The 22,280-nt window shown below is 49.7% G+C and overlaps 2 protein-coding genes across 2 annotated transcripts; both read left to right on the top strand.

Annotated features, from left to right (window-relative positions):
* Nucleotides 1–278: 278 nt before the first annotated feature.
* Nucleotides 279–2,106, top strand: LOC111153961 (uroplakin 2). Its single transcript, XM_022513317.1, is given in 6 exon segments — nucleotides 279–372; nucleotides 846–977; nucleotides 1,146–1,284; nucleotides 1,528–1,598; nucleotides 1,969–2,009; nucleotides 2,011–2,106. Coding segments are annotated over 6 exon segments (558 nt in total). The 5' UTR covers nucleotides 279–293.
* Nucleotides 2,107–8,906: 6,800 nt separating this feature from the next.
* On the top strand, nucleotides 8,907–17,145 carry LOC111154028 (forkhead box R1). Its single transcript, XM_022513377.1, has 6 exons — nucleotides 8,907–9,036; nucleotides 14,264–14,338; nucleotides 14,422–14,690; nucleotides 14,941–15,164; nucleotides 16,426–16,664; nucleotides 17,117–17,145. The coding sequence occupies exons 1-6, from the start codon at nucleotides 8,976–8,978 to the stop codon at nucleotides 17,143–17,145; spliced, it is 897 nt and encodes a 298-aa protein (XP_022369085.1). The 5' UTR covers nucleotides 8,907–8,975.
* The last annotated feature ends 5,135 nt before the right edge of the window (nucleotides 17,146–22,280 follow it).

Genomic DNA, 22,280 nt, shown 5'->3' with positions numbered 1-22,280 from the left:
AGGGGAAGGGGTGATTTCCACCCCCACCTTAATAACCCAGCCCCTCTGCAGCTGACTAAGCCATCAAGATCCAGCCCAGGCATCCCCACTTCTGGCCTGAGAGCTGGCTCCCTGTCCTGAAAAACCTGTCTGGGGGGCCTGTCCTGAGGCTATAGGGCCCAAAGGGCAGGTTGGACAGGATTCCCCTCCAGCCACTCCCACCCCAAGACAAAATCAGCCACCGCAGGGGCCTGGCCTCACTTGCCTCTGGAAGCCACAGCCAGCCAGCTCCTGTTCTAGCTCCCGGCCCAGCTATGGCATCCCTGCTGCCCGTCCAGACCTGGCCCTTGATCCTGATTCTGCTGACTGTCCTGGCCCTGGGGGCTGCAGCAGGTCTCTGCCATCTCTGGTAGGGTGTGGGGAGGGACTCTGAGTCCACTGCAGGAGGCACTGTGCCTTCGGGACCCTCGAAGAGGAGCTGGTCTGGCCAGTTGAGGGTGGGGGGCCGGTGATGGCAGTGACCAGGCATCAGTCACTGAGCCCAAGGCACACTCCTGGTCCTCTTCCAAACCCGGGAGGCAGAGAGGTGTGGGAAAGGGCCCCAGGCTAAGAATCCCGGTAAGGTTGGTGGCTGCCCCCTACTGGCATCCAGAGTCTGGCCGCTTGGTGGATGGCCCAGCTTCTGCAGCCCAAGCCTGCCACCTGGTGATCAGATGAGCAAAGGCCTGTGTTCTGCCAACGTGGGGTAGAGTGGAAGGGGAGGCGTCTGCATCCTTAGAAATGGCCCCCAGGGGTCAGGGCCAGATCTGATGGTGGGGAAGGGGACTGGTTGCCCCAGCTCGAACTCCCACTTGGCCCCCCAGCAGACTTCAACATCTCAAGCATCTCCGGTCTGCTGTCCCCGGCACTAACGGAGAGCCTGCTGGTTGCCTTGCCCCCTTGTCACCTCACAGGGGGCAATGCCACACTCATGGTCCGGAGAGCCAATGACAGCCAAGGTTTGCTACCCCCTCCCAAGGTGGCCCCCTGATCCCCAGAGACCCTACCCAGGACACCATCCGCACCCCTTCCCCAGCTCCTGCCTTCCTGTAACCCTTCTCCTGGGCCACCCATATTTCACCACCCATATTTCATATTCCATACTTCACCCCCAACTTGCTGCCCAGTGGTGAAATCTAGCTTCGTGGTGCCTCCATGCCGTGGGCGCAGGGAGCTGGTGAGTGTGGTGGACAGCGGGGCCGGATTCACAGTCACCCGGCTCAGTGCGTACCAGGTGACAAACCTCGTGCCAGGAACCAAATACTAGTAGGTCCCAGATCCAGGGCACCTGTGGGAGGGGGTGCAGGGAGAGAAGATGGGTCCTGACATTTGCTGGTGGGGAGGGATCTGGTCAGCTTAGTAGGAAAGTAAGGATACGGCTGAAGGGATCAAGAGCCTAGAGGAAGGCACGGCTAGGAAGGGGGAGGCCTGGGCTCCCTCCCTCTTTTCCCAAGTCCCAGATAATCACTGAGGAGTCTCTCCTCTCTCTCCCAAACCCCTCCACAAAAGCATTTCCTACCTAGTGACGAAGGGGACATCCACCGAGTCCAGTAGAGAGATCCCAATGTTCACACTTCCTCGTAAGTAAATCAGGGCTCTCCAAATCTTCCCTGGCCCTCCCACCCCATCCCCACCAGCTGGCCTTCCCTGGGCTCCCGTAGCTTCTTTGCGTACCTGTATCCTAGCCCTGAGCCCTTGGCCTTTTAACAGCCGGTTGACTCATCTCATAAACTAAAGGTTCTCTCTGGGTAGGGATCGTGTCCAATCAATTTCTGCGTTCTCAGTGGCCAACATAGGAGATGCTTCATAAACGTTTACGCGATGAATGTGTGGCTCAGCTGACTGGTTGGTTGAATAAATGGATGAAAGAAATCTGGGTGAACCAGAGAGCCTCGGGTCGGGACAGGGGCTCCTCGTGCCCACCAAGGCCTCCCCCGCCTCTTCTGACAGGAAGAAAGGTGGAATCCATTGGGCTGGGAATGGCCCGGACGGGGGGGCATGGTGGTCATCACAGTGCTGCTGTCTGTCGCCATGTTCCTGCTGGTGGTGGGCTTCATCATCGCATTGGCCCTGGGCGCCCGGAAGTGAGGAGGCCAGCGCCAGGCAGCGGGCCTCCATGAGGTCCGGGACCCTGTCCATTTCCCCAGCCTGTGTGCCCGCCTCCTCTGCTGAAAAGACTACCTGCTCCCAGTCCTCAACCATGGCTTCTAAGGGGCCTTCACCTCTCCTCCCTGCCCCCTCTCACTGGAGCCTTTTCCTCCCTCTGCCCTCCCCTAGATCCCTGGTGCCTCCCCTCCCCACACTCCCTATAATCCCCTCAGCCCACTCCTGTCAGAACTGACGCTCCTCCCACTTGACCTCTTTAATCTCACTGCCCCCCCAACAATTCACCCTTTTGTCAGTGACCGAAATCCCCTCAATAAAGTCAGACACCACATCTGCCCTGTGTTTCCCTTCTATGGGCTCCACCTGGGGGGAAGAGACTCCTCCTCAGGCAGCAGGTGCTCCCCACCCCCTCCCTGCCCCACAACCCAGAGCGGCTTCTCTCAGGAGGCCGGAAGGGGCCCGGATGACTCGGAGTCAGGAGTCAAGGGTTCTCAGAACACACCTGGGCTGTGGGTTTTGCCCCGCTTACCCAGCCGGCTTGTGGTGCATTGTGTGGGCGGCTCTGGAGGCCGGAGGGTCTCGGGATGTTGGTGGAGCAAAGGGAAGTGGTGGGGAAAAGAGTACAGGCTCTGACTAGGGACAAAGAGGGCCACCTGGGTGAGACCCTGAACAGGACGCTGAGGGGTGGGAGAAGTGGAGAATAGGGTAAGGGAGACTAGGAGGATGGAGCAGAAGTGGAAGAACCCTGGGTAGAGGACAAGAGTGGTACAGTCTGGTAACTGAGGGAAAAGGGCAGGAGTGGTCCCCTTTCCAATACATGTCCCTTGTAAGGATCAGTGACTTTTGTATTGATCTTAGAGGAAATACCAGGATCTTTAAGGTGATTTTCAAGACCAGCCCTAGTCTTTCCCCTCATAGCTCCTCCATTCTCACCATGTTCCCTCCAATAGCCTGTGTTTCTTCTTGCCTCAGGGCCTTTGCACAGACTATTCCATATGCCTGACTTGCTCTTATGACTGCCCCCAACCCCACCCCACACCTACCTATTCCACCTCCAGGGAAGCCTCTGACCTCCATCCCCTCGCTAGGTTCCCCTATCCTGTCTTTCATAGCATTACTCTGGTTTATAATTATGTTTATGTGGTTATTCGGTTGTCTCTCCCAGTAGACTGTATGTTCCCCAAGAGCAGTCATTTTGTTCCCAAGGGCCTGCAGTACCTGTGCTCCACAGTGCTGGGGGCATAGTAGGTACTCAGTAAATACTTGTTGAATAAGTGAACAAATGAATGAATGAAAGTACAGTCCCTTGAAGAAAAGGTGGAGACTGGGAAAGCGCCAAAAATTGTAAAAACAATAAAAAACAACAAACATAGAAGATGCTGGAACAATGGTTTTAACAACCCCTTTCTAGAGCAAACCAAGAGCCTGGGAGAGGAAGGCAATGGAAGAGAGGAACAACAGTATTTATTCATTCAACAAACATTAACTGAGCATTTATTATGTACTAGGCACTACTAGAAGGGCTAGGAATAAAATGTAGCAAGGCATTGTTCCTCCTTCATGGGGTTTATGTGGAACTCAATGCAAAAAACAGATTCCCAAAAATGCGAACGAGTAAGTACGTTAAATAAAAAATGTGATAAGTGTGGAGTGCCTGGGTGGCTCTGTTGGTTATATGTCTGCCTTTGGCTTAGATCATACCCCAGGGTTCTGGGATCGAGTCTCACATCGGGCTCCCTGCTCTGTAGAGAGCCTACCTCTCCCTCTCCCTCTCCCACTCCCCCTGCTTGTGTTCCCTCTCTCACTGTGTCTCTATCAAATAAATGAATAAAATCTTTAAAAACAAAAGACTTTATTTGAGAGAGAGAGAGGGAGCACAAGCAGGGGGAGTAGCAGGCAGATAAAATGTCTTAAATGGTAGACTGATTTGAAAAGGCCTATTAAAGGGCGCCTGGGTGGCTCAGTTGGTTAAGTGACTGCCTTCAGCTCAGGTCATGATCCTGAAGTCCTGGGATCGAGTCCCGCATCAGGCTCCCAGCTCCACGGGGAGTCTGCTTCTCTCTCTGACCTTCTCCTCGCTCATGCTCTCTCTCACTGTCTCTCTCTCTCTCAAATAAATAAAATATTAAAAAAAAAAAAGAAAAGGCCTATTAAAGAGTAGATGCATTACAATAACTTTTTATTCAGTCTTTTATTATTTATTTATTTATTTGACAGAGAGAGAGAGAGATCACAAGCAGGCAGAGAGGCAGGCAGAGAGAGACGGGGGAGCAGGCTCCCCACTGAGCAGGGAGCCTGATACCGGGACTTGATCCCAGGACCCTGAGATTGTGACCTGATCCGAAGGCAGAGGCTTAACCCGTTGAGCCACCCAGGCGCCCCTTATTCAGTCTTTTAAAAAATATTTTATTTATTTATTTGACAGAGAGAGAGAGAGAGAGAGAGAATAAGCAGGTGGAGCAACAGGCAGTGGGAGAAGGAGAAGCAGACTCCCGGTGGAGCAGGGAGCCTGATGTAGGGCTCGATCTCAGGACCCTGTGATCTTTTTTTTTCCCCCCAGATTTTTTTTTTCTTAGATTTTTAAATTTATTTATTTGTCAGAGAGAGAGAGAGAGAAAGAGCAAGTGAACACAAGCAGGGAGAGCAGCAGACAGAGGAGGAGGGAGAAGCAGGCTCCCTGCTGAGCAGGGAGCCCAATGCGGGCTTGATCCCGGGACCCTGGGATCATGACCTGAGCTGAAGGCAGCCACCCAGGCATCCCCCCAGGACCCTGGGATCTTGACCTGAGCTGAAGGCAGACGCTTCACCAACTGAGGAGCCACCCAGGTGCCTCCCCCTTATTTTATTTATCTTTTAAGTAATCTCCACAACCAATATGAGGCTTGAACTCACAACCCTGAGATCAAGCATCACATGCTCTACCCACTGAGCCAGCCAGGCACACCGAACACAGATTATTTTTACAATTAGAGAAATTAGCATTAGAATTACTATTAGAGATAATAAAGGTAGAGTCCTAGCAAATTTTCAAAAGGGAAGCTGTTGTATTCACTTTAGTTGAAACAACATTTACCGAGGGTCTACTATATGCTAGGTACTCAAAGTTTCTGGACCATTAGATAAGCCACAGGCAGCGTAGTACAGAATGCATAGGCTCTGATAGGGAACCCAGGATGCACAGAGGTACCAAAGGGGGCTAGTTTATCCACTGGCCAAATCTGGGACAATTTTATAATTATAGAATTTTATAACAATTATAATAAGTTGTTATAATTTTTTAAAAGATTTTATTTATTTAGTACAGGGATCACAAGTAGGCAGAGAGGCAGGCAGGGTGGGGGGGAAGTAGTCTCCCCACGGAGCAGAGAGCCCAATGCGGAGCTTGATTCCAGGACTCTGAGATCATGACCTGGGCTGAAGGCAGAGGCTTAACCCACTGAGCCACCCAGGCACCTCAATAAGTTATTATAATTAATAATTATAAATAATCCACTCTAAGAATCCTTTGGGTCCATACAGACAATAAACAAACAAGTATGAGATAAGGGGACACCCGGCTGGCTCAGCTGGGGGAGCATGCAACTCTTGACCTCAAGGTTATACGTTCGAGCCCCATGTTGGGTGTAGAAGTTAGTTAAAAATAAAATCTCTACCTCTTGGAGTTAAAAAATAAATAAATAGGGGTGCCTGGGTGGCTCAGTTCATTAAGCATCTGCCTTCAGCTCAGGTCATGGTCTTAGGGTCCTGGGACTGAGCCCTGCACTAGCTGGCCCCCTGCTCAGCAGGGAGTCTGCTTCTCCCTCTCCCTCTCCCCCTCCTCCCAACTCATGATCTCTCTCTCTCTCTCAAATAAATAAAATATTAAAAAAAATAAATAATAAAATAAAATAAAATCTTTTTGAAAAATAGGGACACCCGGGTGATAGAGTTGATTAAGCCTCCAACTCTTGGTTTCAGCTCTGGTCAGGATCTCATGGTCCTGGAATCAAGCTCTGTATCAGCCTCTTCGTTCAGCAGGGAATCTGCTTGAGATTCTCTCTCCTCTTCCTGCCTCTCCCACTTGTGATCTCTCTCTCTTTCTCAAAATAAATAAATAAATCTTAAAAAATATATATGAGATACAGAAAAGCTCTTCCTTACAATAGAATGTCAGTTAAATAAATGGGAAAGGAATGATAGATTTAGAGAAATCATGATTTTACACCCATCATAGTAATGATTGATTCAGGCAAGGATCATAAATGGATACTAGAATTAATGGGCATAAGCTTGATGAGGACTAGGTTTTTTTTTTAATTTTTAATTTTTTTCAAGAGCAAGATTTTATTTTTTATTTTTTTAAAGATGTTATTTATTTACCTGACAGAGCGAGAGAGCACAAGCAGGTGGAGCAGCAGAAGGAGCGGGAGAAGCAGGCTCCCTGCTGAGTAGGGAGTCCAACACAGGACTAGATCCCAGGACCCTGGGATCATGACCTGAGCTAAAGGCAGACGCCCAGCCCTCTGAGCCACCCAGGTGCCCTTATTTATTTTTTTAAAATAAAATTTTATTTATTTAAGTAATCCCTCCACCCAAGGTGGGGCTCGAACTCACAACCCTGAGATCAAGAGTCACATGCTCCACTGACTGAGCCAGCCAGGTGTCTTAAGGAACAGGATTCTAGATCAAAGTATCTCCCCACAAATTACTTACTAATTACGAGAGAGAGAGAGGGAGGATAACTACCCTCAAGAAACCTGGTGGTTGGGACGCCTGGGTGGCTCAGTGGGTTAAAGCCTCTGCCTTCGCTCAGGTCATGATCCCAGGATCCTGGGATCGAGTCCCGCATCCGGCTCTCTGCTCAGCAGGGAGCCTGCTTCCTCCTCCTCTCTCTCTCTCTCTCTCTCTGCCTGCCTCTCTGCCTGCTTGTGATCTCTGTCTGTCAAATAAATAAATAAAATCTTAAAAAAAAAAAAAGAAACCTGGTGGCTACCACTAAACCAAGTGGTTGAAGTTAACATCACTAATAATGAGACACACTGACATCGTGTGCCTCTTGGTGTGAGTTACTGAGAAGGAGGCAACCTCTCTCGTGTGATATTCTTGCCCCAAATGCACAATTCTAATTATGAGCAGACATCAGACAGACCTAAACTAAGGGACATTCTACAAAATAAATGTCCTATACTCTTCCCAAAATGTCAATGTTATGAAAGATTAAAAAGGCTGAGAAACTGCTCAGGATGAAAGGAGGACAAAAGACTTGAAGATGAAATGCACTGCGTGAGCCTGAACCGGATCCTAGACCAGGGAGCAAACTTATATTAAGGACGTCGTCACTAATTTCACAATTAGTGAAATTTGAATAACATCTGTATGTTAAATATAGTATTAACTCAATGTTAAGTTTTCTGATTTTGATAATGGTCTCATTTCTGGCTTTCTGGTTATATATGCCAATATCCCTGTTTTTAGGAAATAACCAATGAAGTATTTATGGGTAAAGGGCATTATGTCTGCAAATTACCTTTAGTTCAGAAAAATAACAATAAATGTCGTTTTTACAGAGAGAAAAATTAAAATGTGATAAAATGTTAATACTTGGTGTCATTGGTGGATTATAGGATTCACATATACAAGAATTTTTATACTGTTCTTGGGATTTTTCTGTAAATTTGAAATGATTAAAAACCAAATTTTAGGGCACCTGGGTGGTTCAGTCAGTTAAGCGACTGCCTTCAGCTCAAGTCATGATCCCAGGGGTCTCATTTGGCATCCCAGTCAGAATCCTGGGATGGAGTCCTGCCTTGGGCTCCCTGCTCTGCAGGGAGTCTGCTTCTCCCTCTGTCCCGGTCCCCACACCCTGTGCTCTCTCTCTCTCACTCTTCTTCTCTCTCTCTCAAATAAAATCTTTTAAAACCAAGAAAACAAAACAAAACAAAACACCCTCCTGGGACTCCTGGGTGGCTCAGTCGGTTTTCAGCTCAGGTCATGATCCCAGGTTCCTGGGATGGTGTCCCGCATGGGGCTCCTTGCTCAGCGGGGAGCCTGCTTCCTCCTCTGCCTGCAGCTCCTCCTGCTTGTGCTCTCTTTCTGACAAATAAATAAAATCTTTATTTTTTATTTATTTTTTAAAAGATCTTATTTATTTGAGAGAGAGAGAGAGAGAGCACGCAAGCACGGGGGTGGGGTGAGGCAGGGAGGGGAGAAGTAGGGGGAGAAATAGACTCCCGGCTGGTCAGGGAGTCCGTGGTCCGAGGACCCTGGGATCACGACCTAAGCCAAAGGCACATCCTTAACCTCTAAGCCACCCAGGCGCTCCTAAATAAAATCTCAACCCCCCCCCCCAAAAAAAAACCCCAAGAAAACCCCACCTTCCAATCCTATCTCCACCAAGTACTATGGGTGAGATCTTGGATAAGCCGCAGAATCTATCAGAACCTCTAAAAGTAACTATTGATACGATGCCGGGATGGTTCGTCATGGGTGGTGGTAGGGAAACTTACCAAACACAGGAAGAGCTCGGTACAAATGCAGAGCGGGAAGACAGCCGGGGATCCCTCCCTTCAGGATCCCCAGGCCCCAAAACGAAAGTGTAGGGGTTGAGGAGAGGGGTCGCAGAGAGCAGCCGGTGCAGGCCAAAGGCGATTAAAGGCGTCAAATTGAGGACTCTCCACACCTGAGCGGGCGCCAACTAACCGGATCCGAGCCCGGGCTTTGAGGAAGTGGGGCGAGGCCTCAGCCTCAGTGTCTCGAGTATCCCACCCCCTGCCGGGCGACCTCTCCTCTCTCTGAAGGTGGACCTGAAACTCCAACACCACGACCTCTGGGCCAGCCTCCATGGCCAGGTCCCGGGCTTGCTGGACTGGGACATGGGCAATGAGTCCTTTCTGGCCTTCACCACCGCGCACCTGCCCCCGGCGGAGCAGAACCGTGAGTGCGCTGGACCGTGGGGGAGGGGCGCGGCGGGCGGTGGGGGGCGTCCTCGCGGGGCGCGGGGGCGCTCGCCCCCGGCACCCCCCCCCCCGGCACCCAGCCCCCCTCTCCCCCACCTCGGGTCCCGCGGGCCAACCTGAAGCCCGCTGCAGTTTCGCGGGCCCTCGCCCCTCCGCTGAGCCTGCGCCCCCTCCCCGCCCCTTCCCCGCCCCGGGCAAAGCTGGCCTCGACGGAGAACCCCTGCTGCGGGCAGTGGGTCCCACCCGGGCATCCATTCGCCTGCCTGCCGCCTGCCACCTCCTCCCCACTGTCCGCCCAGTCCCAGAACATTCTAGGCCTCACCGCGGCCCTTTTCCCATGGCGCCTACCGCCATTTGGCACACCACACATTTCCCTCGTTGTTCTGTTTTTTTTTAAAAAGTTATCGTTTTTGTTCCAGGCTGTAGCCCCCCTCTTAGTACATTGGCTGACACCTAGAGGCGCTCAATATTTGCTGAACGAATGGTTGACCGTCAGGGTCTTTAAAAAGAGGACTTTTCTTGGGACCTCAGGGGCAGAGAGTGGAGGTATCACCTCCTAGTTTGTGGTACATTATTGCCATCTGTTCGGGCAAGGTGCTTGGATTAGTCCATTGTCCCCCTTCAGTGCACCCCCCACGCCCTCATCCCACCTTCCGTCACCCCCCACACTCCCCTGTATCTACCCTAATTGTTTTAATATCATTAGATAGGTGTATCTTTGAGAACTATTTAACGTTATTTTCTGTGTAGAGATGACCTTAATTTACTAAATGCTTATTCTTTTTTTTTTCCCTTGGCCTACTCGCACTATTTTTTTTTTTTTTTAAGATTTTATTTATTTGAGAGAGAGAGAGCACTAGAGGAGGAGGGTCAGAGGGAGAAGCAGACTCTGTGCTGACCAGGGTGCCTGACGTGGGACTTGATACTGGGACTCCAGGATCATGACCTGAGCTGAAGGCAGTGGCTTAACCAACTGAGCCATCCAGGCACCCCTGCCTACTCGCATGTTTTTGAGAGCCATTCTGGTTGCTGAATGAAGATGTGGTTCCTTATTTCTGATGGCTGGGTGGTATTCTACCATCTGTGTATACTACCTTTTGCATTTTAGTTCTCCTTGCTAATGAAGACTTATATTGTCTCCAGCTCTCTGCCTCCTTAAGTAATGCTAATGAATTCCAAAGTTTTTGTTGAGTAAGAAATATTTAAAGATTTTTATTTATTTATTAGAGATCACAAGCAGGCGGAGAGGCAGGCGGGGCGGGGTGGAGGGGGAAGCAGATTCCCTGCTGAGCAGAGAGCCCGATGAGGGGCACCATCCCAGGACCCTGGGATCATGACCTGAGCTGAAGGCAGAGGCTTTAACTCATGGAGCCACCCAGGCGCCCCTGAGTAAGAAATATTTATTGAGCACCTCCAATTTGCCAGGCGATATTCTAGACACTGGTAATACATAATGAGTGAAACAGACAAGTCTAAATGAAGCTTACATTCTACTGGGGGCAGACGGACAATCCACATAAAAATATATATAGTATGGTATAAGGTGACAACTAAGATGGGGAAAAAGGACACAGTAAGAGGGCTCGGAAATGGTGGTGGCTGTGGGTTGAGGTGGTGGCAGCCACAGTTTTAAGTAGGGTCATCAGGTTGGGCTTCCTTGGGAACATAATATTGGAGCAGAGGGTTGAAGAAGGTGAGACAGTGAGCCAAGAGGATATTTAGAGGAAAAGTTTCTCAGGCAGAAGAAATAGGACAAAAGTCCTAAGGAGGCAATATGCCTGGGGTGTTTGAGGCACAGGAAAGAGGCCAGTGAAGCTGGATCAAAGTCAAATACAGAGGGTAGTTCACAGGGTGTGGAACAGAGATCTGGAAGAGCCCATGTGCCACTTTAAGGACCGTAGGGTTGACTTTCAATAAGTTGTGGCATGGTTGAAAGGTTCTGAGCAAAGGAGTGACAATGATTCCCGAGGGTGTGACCCGTGTAGTTGCATAGGTGGCTGGTACTTGGTTTGATGCTCTGCTTTCAGTGTCTTAAGATTTTTAATTATTTTTATTCTTTTTTTTTAAAGATTTTATTTATTTATTTGACAGAGATCACAAGTAGGCAAGAAAGGCAGCAGAGAGAGAGAGAGGGAAGCAGGCTCCCCGCCGAGCAGAGAGCCCGATGTGGGGCTCGATCCCAGGACCCCGGGACCAGGACCTGAGCCAAAGGCAGAGGCCTTAACCCACCGAGCCACCCAGGCGCCCCAGATTTTTAATTTTTGAACAAAGAACCCTTCATTTTCATTTTGCACTGGGCCCTGCAAATTATGTAACTGATCCTGCATGATCTATATCACTGTGGCTGAAGTGTTGAATGTGGAGATAAGAAGCCAGTAGACGAGGCTACTACTGTAATCCAGACAAGAGCTGGTGGTAGGCTGGAGGGTCAGGGTGGTGGCAGAGAAGCCATAGTGTAAGAAAGAGAGATTAGAACATGATTCCTCCAAAGTTTTGGCTGGTTAACTAAAAAGATGGAGTGGCCTCATGCTGAGACAGAGGAAACTTCTGGTAGGACAGATTTTTTTTTTTAAGATTTTATTTATTTATTTGGCAGACAGAGATCACAAGTAGGCAGAGAAGCAGATAGAAAGGAGGAAGCAGGCTCTCCGCTGAGCAGAGAGCCCGATGCCGGGCTTGATCCCAGGACCCTGGGATCATGACCTGAGCCCAAGGCAGAGGCTTTAATCCACTGAGCCACCCAGGTGCCCCCAAATTGAAGTTCCTTGAGATAGTCTGCAAGGCCCTAGCTCCTCATCAGTGTCGTCATTCCTCCCAGGCTCTCTCCTCATCTCCAACACACCACACTTGAGATCCCAGGCCTTCCCACAAGCCGTTATCTTTGCCAGAAACACTCTTTCCTCTTCCTCCTGCCCAAGTTAATGGCTAGTTTACCCATCATGTTTCTGGTTTTTTAAAAGATTTACTTATTTGAGAGAGGGGGAGTGTGAGTGAGTGGGGGAAGGGGCAAAGTGGGAAGGAAGAGAACCTCAAGCAGACCCCCACTGAGCACCGAGCCTGATGTGGGCCTTCTTCCCTTGACCCATGAGATCATGATCTGAGCCAAAATCACGAGGTTGGATGCTCCCCCGACTGAACCATCCAGGTGCCCCCATCCTGTTTCTGTTTAAACATCTTTCAAAATAGGCCTTCTCTGACCACCTGTCCAAACACTCATAACACACATTTTATCATAATTACTTTGCTTAAGGCCTATCTCCAGGTCTGTCTTGTTCACTGCCGGGCAAATGGGAGGAGCTCAGCTTAACTGGATGGATGAATACGTGGCGGGCTAGAAGCACATCAAGTGTGTATTAGAGCTATGGGCTCAGCACTATGCTGGCTCCTTGGGATTAGGGGGATCTATTTCCACCTCCCCCCGCCCCGCCCCAGGCCCAATGAGTGTCGTCATATGGCAGTTGAATCTAGGTTTTTATCTGGAAAATGAGGTTATACTTATTGAAGAACTCAATAATTAGAAAGGATTCCCATTACATTACTAATAATGTTCAACATAGTATTTGAAAAGAGGAAAAAGTACAGGTCTTTTTTTTTTTTTTTTAAGATTTTTATTCATTTGTGAGAGTGAGAAAGAGAGTGAGTGGGGCACCTTGGTGGCTCAGTGGGCTGAAGTCTCTGCCTTCAGCTCAGATCATGATCCCAGGGTCCTGGAATCGAGCCCCATGTTGGGCTCTCTGCTCAGCAGGGAGCCTGCTTCTCCCTCTCTCTCTGCCTGCCTCTCCACCTACTTGTAATCTCTCTCTGTCAAATAGATAACATCTTAAAAAAAAAAAAAAAGAGAGAGAGAAAGAGAGTGAGTACAAACAAGGGGAGCAACAGGCAGAGGGAGGAGCAGGTTTCCTACTGAGCAAGGAGCCCAATGCAGAACTCGAGTCCAGGACCCTGGGTTCATGACCTGAGCCAAAGGCAGATGCTTAACCAACTGAGCCACCCAGGCATCCTGAAAAGAGGAAAAAGTAGAAAGAGAAAGAAAGAAAAAGACAAAACTACTATTATAGAAAAAAGAAAGTTAAGATAGAAACTATACAAAATCAATATACAAATTATTAGAACCAATAAGGGCCCAGCAAGTTTGCAGATAATAAGAACATACTAATAAACGCTATTCCTCCATAGCAGCCTGAAGAAACTGGAAAATATAATAATAATAAATAATAAAAATTATATTATTTGCTTGCAGTAACAATCAAAATTATAAAGTATCTAGGAGTTAACCCATCAAAGAATGAACTAGACCTTCATGGGAAAGATGCAATCACTATTTAAGGACACAAGAGTTCTGAATAAATGAAGACATGAGGGGCGCCTGGGTGGCTGAGTGGGTTAGGCCTCTGCCTTCGGCTCGGGTCATGATCCCAGGGTCCTGGGATCGAGCACCGCATCGGGATCTCTGCTCAGCAGGGAGCCTGTTTCCCCCTTTCTCTCTGCCTGCCTCTCTGCCTACTTGTGATCTCTCTCTCTGTCAAATATAAAAATAAAATCTTAAAAAAAAAAAAAAGGAACTTCAATTTGGCCCTCATGGAAAGCCATCAGAAAGTTTTTAAGTAGAAAGGTGACGAGATTGGATTGATATTTTAGGAAGATGCTCCAACTGCCGTGGGATTAAAGTTAGAGCAGCAGAGAAACATAAACACCATTCAGGTGCTCTCGGACTTGGGGATTGCCTGGGTGTGGCTAGACCGGAAAGAAGAGATCAGAAGTCAGGAACACATGCACGTTTCTGGCCTGAAGGACTGGGTAGGTGGCAGTGCCACTTGCTGAGACAAGGTACACAGGAGGAAGAGCAGGAAGATGGAGTTTGGTTTTAGAAATGTTGATTTCGAAGTGCCTGCAGGTTGTTCCGATAAAGACTTCCCATAGGCAGTTCTGTTTATGGGCAAGCAGAGCCGTCTGGCTAGAGGTAAAGATTTGGAAGCCCTGAATTGAGAGATGGTGGCTGAAGTCACAGGCATTCATGAGCTCACTCGGGGCACAGGATGTGTGGAGTGAGGAGAATGAGAAGGTCAGAGAGGTCAACTTTGGTGTCCTCATGCCCTGGGGAGAGCCCACAGCCATCTCCCAGAGAAACTTCCAGGCCCAGTATCCTGGGGCCGCAGTGGAAATCCTAGGACGTTTCGACCCTCTTCTATCTTTCTTTTTGTCAGTTGCCAGATATAGACTCCGAATAGTCGAGCCACCAAAAGAACCCGTGAACAAAACAGCCAGCCCTGATGACGATGGTGAGTAGCAGGGAGTGGGTTCTGCTCGGGCCAGCCCCCAGAGCCAGCGAGCTGTGGCGCACAACCTCATTCTCTCCCAACAGGCCCAGCCCTTGAGCCCAACCTGTGGATGTGGGTAAACCCCAACATCGTGTTTCCCCCTGGAAAGCTGGAGGTCCGAGAACCTCGCCAGTGGGAGCATCTGCCAAGCACACTCCCCTCCCCTCAGCTGCCCCCCAAAGAGCAAGACTTCGCCAACACCAGCTGCTCCTCGGAGGCCGCAGCAGTGGAGTCAGAGTCGCTGCCTTCTTCCAGCGAGCAGTCTCCCCCTCGGAAGCGGAAGCGGTTTGCCTCTTCCCCCAGCACCTGGGAGGTAGAAATTTCTGGGCCCGTGGGCCGGACTTGGGGCTGTAGGCAGGGCGGCTTCGGGATGATACAGTGGAGAGGTGTTTGCTTAGGGATAACCAAGGGTTAATGGGTTCAGAAATCAGCCGTTCCCCCTTGGGTTGGGGAGAAGCCCAGACAGGTGGCCCTAGACCACCCCCCTCCCTGCCACTGCACCCCCCACCCCCCGGAGCAGAGGCCGTGGAGTTAGGACCAGTTCCTACTCTGTGCTCCTCTAGCTCACAGAAGAGGAGGCCGAGGACCAGGATGACCGCTCCTCTGTGGCTCTCCCGCCCCCTCACAAAAGGGCCCCCCTCCAGAGTCGGAGGCTCCGGCAAGCCAACAGCCAGGAGGGGAGGCTCTGGTCCCGGCCCCCCCTCAATTACTTCCACCTAATTGCACTGGCATTAAGAAACAGTTCCCCCTGTGGCCTCAACGTGCAACAGATCTACAGTTTCACTCGGTATGTGCCCCCGGGGGGGCCCTGTGAGGGGGGAGGGCAGGGACCCTGGCCTGATACTTTCCGATCTGCCCGTGGTCCTGGGCTGCTGCCTTGGCTTCCCATGTGGGTCTGAAAGGATAAGTGTGTTCCCAGGCTTCCTTTCCCAGGCACTGCTTCGGGTTGTCCCCAGACGTGTGTCCACGTATCCTGTGTGCGGGAAGATATTCACATCCACTCTCTTTCACATCTAAAAAATCCAACTGTTTTTTTTTGTTTTGTTTTTTAAAAATTTTATTTATTTATTTGAGACAGGGCTCACAAGTTGCGGGGAGCTGGAAGCAGGCTCCCTGCGGAGCAGAGAGCCTGATGCGGGGCTCGATCCCAGGACCCTGGGATCGTGACCTGAGCCGAAGGCAGAGGCTTTAAACCACTTAGCCACCCAGGCGCCCCCAACTGTTTTATACCTTAGTTTCTTGGGTTTTTTTTTTTTTTTTTTAAGATTTTATTTATTTATTTATTTGAGAGGGAGAGGGAGCACAAGCAGGGGGAACAGCAGAGGGAAAGGGAGAAGCAGGGAGCCTGACATGGGGCTCAATCCCAGGACCCTGGGATCATGACCTGAGCCAGAGGCAGATGCTTACCTACTGAGCCACCCAGATACCCCTATACCTTAGTTCTTTAAAATATGAATTCACCTGGGTCAGAAGTTCTCCTTTCCTTCCTGTCAGGAATTTTCCAGTAGAAAGTCTGGTTTGCCCAACAGCATCTTGCAAGCTTTCCCTTTGGGCTGGCCTGCCAGCCATGGCCCGCACACCCCCAGGGGAGCCCAGTTGAATTACATTTAGCTTTGAGAGTCGTGTACACAGGAGTGTGAGGAGCTTCCCCGACCTTTTCCCTCTAGCGGGCGAGTATCAAAATATTAATCCACCAGTGGTGTCCTTCCTTGACCTGGATTCCTCTCACAGGAGCTGATGGGCCTGATTCTGCTCTGTTCGCGTTGCAAGTCTCAGTCCTGAGCCCTCAGAGGGAAGGAGGAAAATGAGCCTGGGAATGCGAGCAATAAACTGGGTTTAAAAGATGAGGGTTTGGACAAGCAACACACCAGGTCGGGTTTTGCCACGTGTTCCGTCAGCAAAGAGCCGGTCTTCGAGGCCGGCTTGCCATTCTCCCCGCCATGAGAGAGGGGTTGGGGCTCCTGGCCCCTGGGGGAGAACAGAAGTCTCAAGACAGGGCCTCTCCCCCAGGAACTGTGCCCTTCCTGACCATTCCTCCCTGTCCACAGACAACATTTCCCCTTTTTCCGGACGGCTCCGGAAGGCTGGAAGAATACCGTCCGTCACAACCTCTGTTTCCGAGACAGCTTTGAGAAAGTGCCGGTCGCCATGCAGGTCGGAGCCAGCACGCGGCCCCGCTCCTGCCTCTGGAAGCTGACCGAGGAGGGACACCGCCGCTTTGCCGAGGAGGCCCGTGCCCTGGTCTCCACGCGCCTGGAGAGTATCCAGCAGTGCATGAGCCAGCCAGGTGAGAGGCCCTGTCACGCGAGGGGCCCAGGGCAGGGGACCCGACCGTCCAGACTCGAAGCTGAGTGTGCAGGGAGGGAGCCTGGGTCACACTATGGGGGGGGGGGACACATCCTGTGGGAAGGGGAGAAGATGCCAGTGGCCTGAGACCCTGGGATAGTGCCTGCCCGAGATGGGACCCCACCCCACACAGACATGTCCTGGCGGTCCAGGGGGAGGACAGAGAAACAACTGAGATGCAGTTGACCTCACAGCCCGTGGAAATGGTGACCACACAGTGAGAGAAGCGGGCTATGAGAAGTTATGTGCAAAGGAGGCTTTTTCTTTTTCTGGAGACCTGGTGGGATTCGGGCCTTGAGGGAGAAGTAGATTATCTGCCGTGACATGATCTGGGCTGAGGGAACAGCAGTTGCAAAGGGCGGATAGATTCTGTTGACTCTTTTTTTCTTACAGATGTGATGCCCTTCCTCTTTGACCTTTAACTCCAAGAAGCAGGAGTCAGCCCATCCCGTATTAAAGTTACCTGCAGCAGCCTGGTGTGTGTGTGTGTGTGTGTGTGTGTGTGTGTGTGTGTGTGTGGTCTCTGGGGCTGGGGAGGGGGTGGAGGTGGAGGTCAGCTCTGAGGCTGGAAGTTGACACCATTGGCCTGGCGTCCCATAGAGGGAGCCCACGTCCTGCTTTTCCCAAAGGAAGAAAGTACTCAAGCCCCTTCAGGATCCTGGAGCTGTTCCCATTTTTCTGGATTATGAGGACAGTCTTGGGAGATGCCAGCTCAGAGCAGCCCACCGCTCACAGGAGGGGTTGTAATCAACTGGGAACAGTGGAAAGAAGCCTAAGGAAAGACATCACTGTGGGGCAGTTGAAGGAAAGACAGACCCTCCTAGCAGGCCAAGAAGGAGCAGTGAGAAGGGCAAACCTTTTAAGATTTTACTTATTTATTTGACAGAGAGAGCACACAAGCAGGAGGGAGTGGCGGGCAGAGGGAGAAGCAGGCTCCCCGGACCCTGCGGAGCGGAGAGCCTGACATGAGGCTCCATCCCAGGCCCCTGGGATCACGCCTGGAACTGAAGGCAGACGCTTAGCCCACTGAGCCACCCAGGCATCCATTTAACCGTTTTGAGCAAGGGGTGGGAACTTGGAGCCAAGATTGGGGCCCATCCCCCTTGCTGTTCCTGCAGAAGCTAGAGCACCCATGGATTGAGTTCTCAGCGGCTTCAGATCCCAGCTGGGCTGCTGTGCTTTCCTGGTGGCAGGGCCAGGTGCCAGCCTCAGGTCGGAGGGGAATACAGAGAAGCCTCGTGGGCTGAGTGAGAAAGGAACAAGGGTATTTTGTCATTGTTGTTTGTTTTGGTTTTGGGTTTTTTAAAATATGTTATTTATTAGAGAGAGGAGAGTGAGAGAGAGCACACAAGCCAGGAGGAAGGAGGAGGAGAGAGAGGGGGAGAGGCGGACTCCCCGCTGAGTAGGGAGCCTGACATGGTGCTTGATCCCAGCACCTTGGGATCATATCCTGAGCCAAGGCAGAGGCTCGATGGACTGAGCCACCCAGGCGCCCCAGGAACAAAGTTTAAAGCTGTATCCCAATGCTCCAGACATTCAGACAGTGCTTGAAGACAATACTGAATTTGGATGACCTCGCTCATTCCTTCTCCTGCTCTCCCCTTGCCCCCCAGGGGCAGCCTTTGACCTTGAAGAACGGACCCTTATACCTGGGGCTGTAGACAAGGAGTTCAGCCAGGAAACCAACTTGGTATTACAGCTAAGCAGAAAGTACTTGTTGCATCATTTTAAGATATACTGAACTTTTCAGGAATGCAACTATTCTGTAAAGTGAAGGATAATTGTGGGTTTTTTGTGGTTTTTTTTTTGTTAGGAAGTTTACCAAGAGTTGTTTGCCATTTCAGAAAATCACTTCACTGACAGCAAAGCTGCTCTGATATTTAAGTTACCGATACCACACACCTGTATGAGTCTGTGTTTATGTCTGCTGTTCTCACGGGGAGTCTACATGTACAAACAAATATTTAGTTATTATATCAAGGCAGCCAATATAAAGAAAAATTATTTTCAGTATTCATTTGAATATCCTTTCTTAAATCTAAACTCTTCTCACCATAGGTATTTGCAAATTTCCAACTATCTCATATTTTCAAATCTCGTTTATCTATTGAAATGTACCTTTTTTCATAAATTTCTCTAACTTTATTTTTGTTATATTACAGTTAAAGTGTTATATCAACCTTTTTAAAATTACATGTGTTAGTAAATTATTTTATCAGTAAGATTCAAGAGGTAAAAACTTTTTTAAAAAAGATTATTTATTTAGTTGACAGAGAGAGAGAGGGAACACAAGCAGGGTGAGAGGGAGAGGGAGAAGCAGACTTCCCACTGAGCAGGGAACCCGATGTGGACCTCGATCCCAGGACCCTGGGATCACGACCTGAGCTGAAGGCAGCCGCTTAACAACTGAGCCACGCAGGTGCCCAAAACAGCTTTTTTTTTTTTTTTTTTTTTTTTTTAAGATTTATGTATTTATTTGAGAGAGAGGACTGTGGAGGGGAGGGGGAGAGGGAGAGGGAGAGAGAATCTCAAGCAGACTCCCTGCTGAGCACAGAGCCTGTCACGGGCCGAATCCCACATCCTGAGACCATGACCTGAGCCGAAACCACGTCAGATACTCAACCAACTGCGTCACCCAAACACCCCAAGATGGTAAAAACAGTCTTACAAATCGTTCGCTCTATTCCTAGGGTGTTAAGGCTGGTGGGGTAGAGAACCAGTGAACCAAGCAACATATAAAATATAGTTCCTGCCCAGACATGCTCACACACAGTGACCTCGGCAACCAGTGAGGACAACTCATGTTTATGTCCAGCCCCACAGAGCCTAGCGTAGGGCTTGTCAGGTAGTAGGATCACACTGTTTGCTATGACTGGTCACTAGTAACTTCTCTAAAAGGCACATTCCATATTCTCTGGAAGCACAGAGAAGACAACAATCAGCTCTGTCTGGAGGAGTTAGGGAAGACTTCTCACAGGAAGAGTTAGCACTGGGTCTTCTTCCCAGGTCTAGAAAACAACAGCCCCTACTTGTCCAGAAGTGCCCAAAGCCAGCCAGGCTCTGTGGGGCACTGCTGATGCTCCTAGGAGGCAGGGGGCAGGCTGAGGAGGTGTGGAAGAGCAGCGACAGGATGGGAAGAAAAAGTGGTTCCAAGGAAAAGACAGGACAGACCCGGGCAGGTGCCCGGTTGGAGCAATGGCCTTTCCCTAATGCACTTGGAAGTGCTTTGTGATTCTCTCCTCCCAGACCACCTGCGTGCTAGTCTCTGTGTGATAGCCACTGGGGAGTGGGTGGAAGGACCATGTCATTCATGTCCTTCGCTCTGGACCCTCCCAGCGCTGTGCAGCCAGAGCACCCCCCCAACACCAGGTGCTAAAGATACAGTGAAACCCAAAATGGTCCTTCTCTCAGAGTTTTCAGTCCAGATAGAAAGATATGAAACAGGGTGCCTGGGTGGCTCAGTGGGTTAAAGCCTCTGCCTTTGGCTCAGGTCATGGTCTCAGGGTCCTGGGATAGAGTCCCGCATCGGACTCTCAGCTCAGCAGGGAGCTTTCTTCCCCCTCTCTCTCTGCCTGCCTCTCTGCCTACTTGTGATCTCTCTCTCTGTCCAATAAATAAATAAAACCTTAAAAGAAAGATATTAAACAGTCCCACTAATGTTCAATGATAAGAAATAGTAATAAATATTAGGTGATTGTGAGAGGAAACAATACAGATACTTAGACTGAAGAGGAGGTCAGAGAAGTCCATTTTTTAAAAGATTTATTTATTTATTTTAGAGTGGGGAGAGTAGAGGGGGAGAGAGAATCCTGAGCAGACTCTGCACTGGGCAGGGAGCCTGATGCAGGGCTCAATGTCACACCCTGAGATCATGACCTGAGTCCCTATTAAGAGTCGGATGCTCAACTGACTGAGCCTCCCAGGCACCCCAGAGAAATCCTTTACTAAGACATTTTAGCCGAGACCTGGATATTGAGTATCCAGGCTGTAGAATGAGGAGGAAAAGTGTTTTGTAGAGAGGACAAAGTGGACAAAGCCTGGGAGGGAGGGACCTCCTCACCTCTGCCTATTGAGGGAATGGGGATAAGACCATGAACAACAGAATATAGTAAATTAGGGGAGAAAGACCCAGGTGAGATTGGGGAGGGAGGCAGAGACCAGGCTTTGTGAGCCTTTCTAGAAGGATTTCAATTTTTTTTTGTAACAGAAGTAACAGAACCTGATTTTATTTATTTTTAAATTTTATTTAAGTAACCCTACACCTAACATGGGGCTTGAACTCACAACCTCCAAGATCAAGAGTCTCATGCATGCTCTTCAGACCGAGCCAGCCAGGTGCACCTTATTTTTTAAATTCTGCTTAGCCACTGATTGGCAGTGGCTGCTAGGAGGGCACACGTGGAAGCAACAGGACTTGTTAGGAGGCGATGCAGTAGCCCAGGTGTACTGGGGCAGCGGCCCGAGAACTGGAGAGAAGCAGGGTGATCCGAGATGCAGCTTGCAGGCGGCATCGGTGAGTCAACAGGACTGGTTGGACACAGGAGGAAGTGAGGCTGAGATTTTTGGTTTGAGCAACTGGGGAGAACAGTGCGGTGGGGAAGCCTGTAGGCAGAGCAGGTTTGAGTAGTTTTTTTTTTTTTAATATTTTATTTATTTGACAGATGGAGATCACAAGTAGGCAGAGAGGCAGGCAGAGAGAGAGGGGGAAGCAGGCTCCCTGTTGAGAAGAGAGCCCGATGTGGGGCTCCATCCTAGGACCCTGAGATCATGATCTGAGCCGAAGGCAGACACTTAACCCACTGAGCCACCCAGGCACCGGGAGCAGTTCTGATTAGAATCTGAGAGATGCCTGCATGGCTCAGTGGGTTAAGCACCTGCCTTTGGCTCAGGTCCTGAGATTGAGTCCCACATCGGTTTCCTCGCTCAGTGGGGAGCCTGCTTCTCCCTCTGCCTGCCGCTCGCCCTGCTCGTGCTTTCTCGTTCTCTCTCTGACAAATAAATAAATAAAATCTTTAGACTCTGTGAGACATCAGGGCAGTTTCATCACGTAGATAGATGATTGTTGTAAGTGTGGGGTTCGGAAGACAAGTCTGAGCTGAAGATGTAAATACATCTGAGAGTCATCAGGATATAGACAGTATTTAATATTATGTCCTGTGTGCTAACGCAGGTATCCACAACACATTCTGGGGAGAAAAAAATCCCAGCAAAATAATATGTTGGCTATGACTACAAATGTGACAGAAATCATGTTCATATATATAAATGTGATGTCTAAGCATAGAAAACTTTTAGTTTAGCTTTTTTTTTTTTAAGATTTTATTATTTTAGGGCTCCTGGGTGGCTCAGTAGGTTAAACATCTGCCTTTGGCTCAGGTCATGATACCAGAGTCCTGGGATTGAGTCCCTCATTGGGCTCCTTGCTTTTCAGGAGCCTGCTTCTCTCTCTGCCTGCCATTCCCCCTGCTTGTGCATTCTCTCTCTCTCTCTCTCTCTGACAAATAAATAAATAAGATCTTTATTTTTTAGAAGATTTTATTTATTTTTTCAAGGAGAG

Source organism: Enhydra lutris, unplaced genomic scaffold, assembly GCF_002288905.1.
Source record: "Enhydra lutris kenyoni isolate GAN:26980312 unplaced genomic scaffold, ASM228890v2 scaffoldscaffold34, whole genome shotgun sequence".
Lineage (NCBI taxonomy): Eukaryota > Metazoa > Chordata > Mammalia > Carnivora > Mustelidae > Enhydra > Enhydra lutris.
Note: the sequence above shows the minus strand (reverse complement) of the source record. Positions and strands in the feature narration are given on the sequence as shown.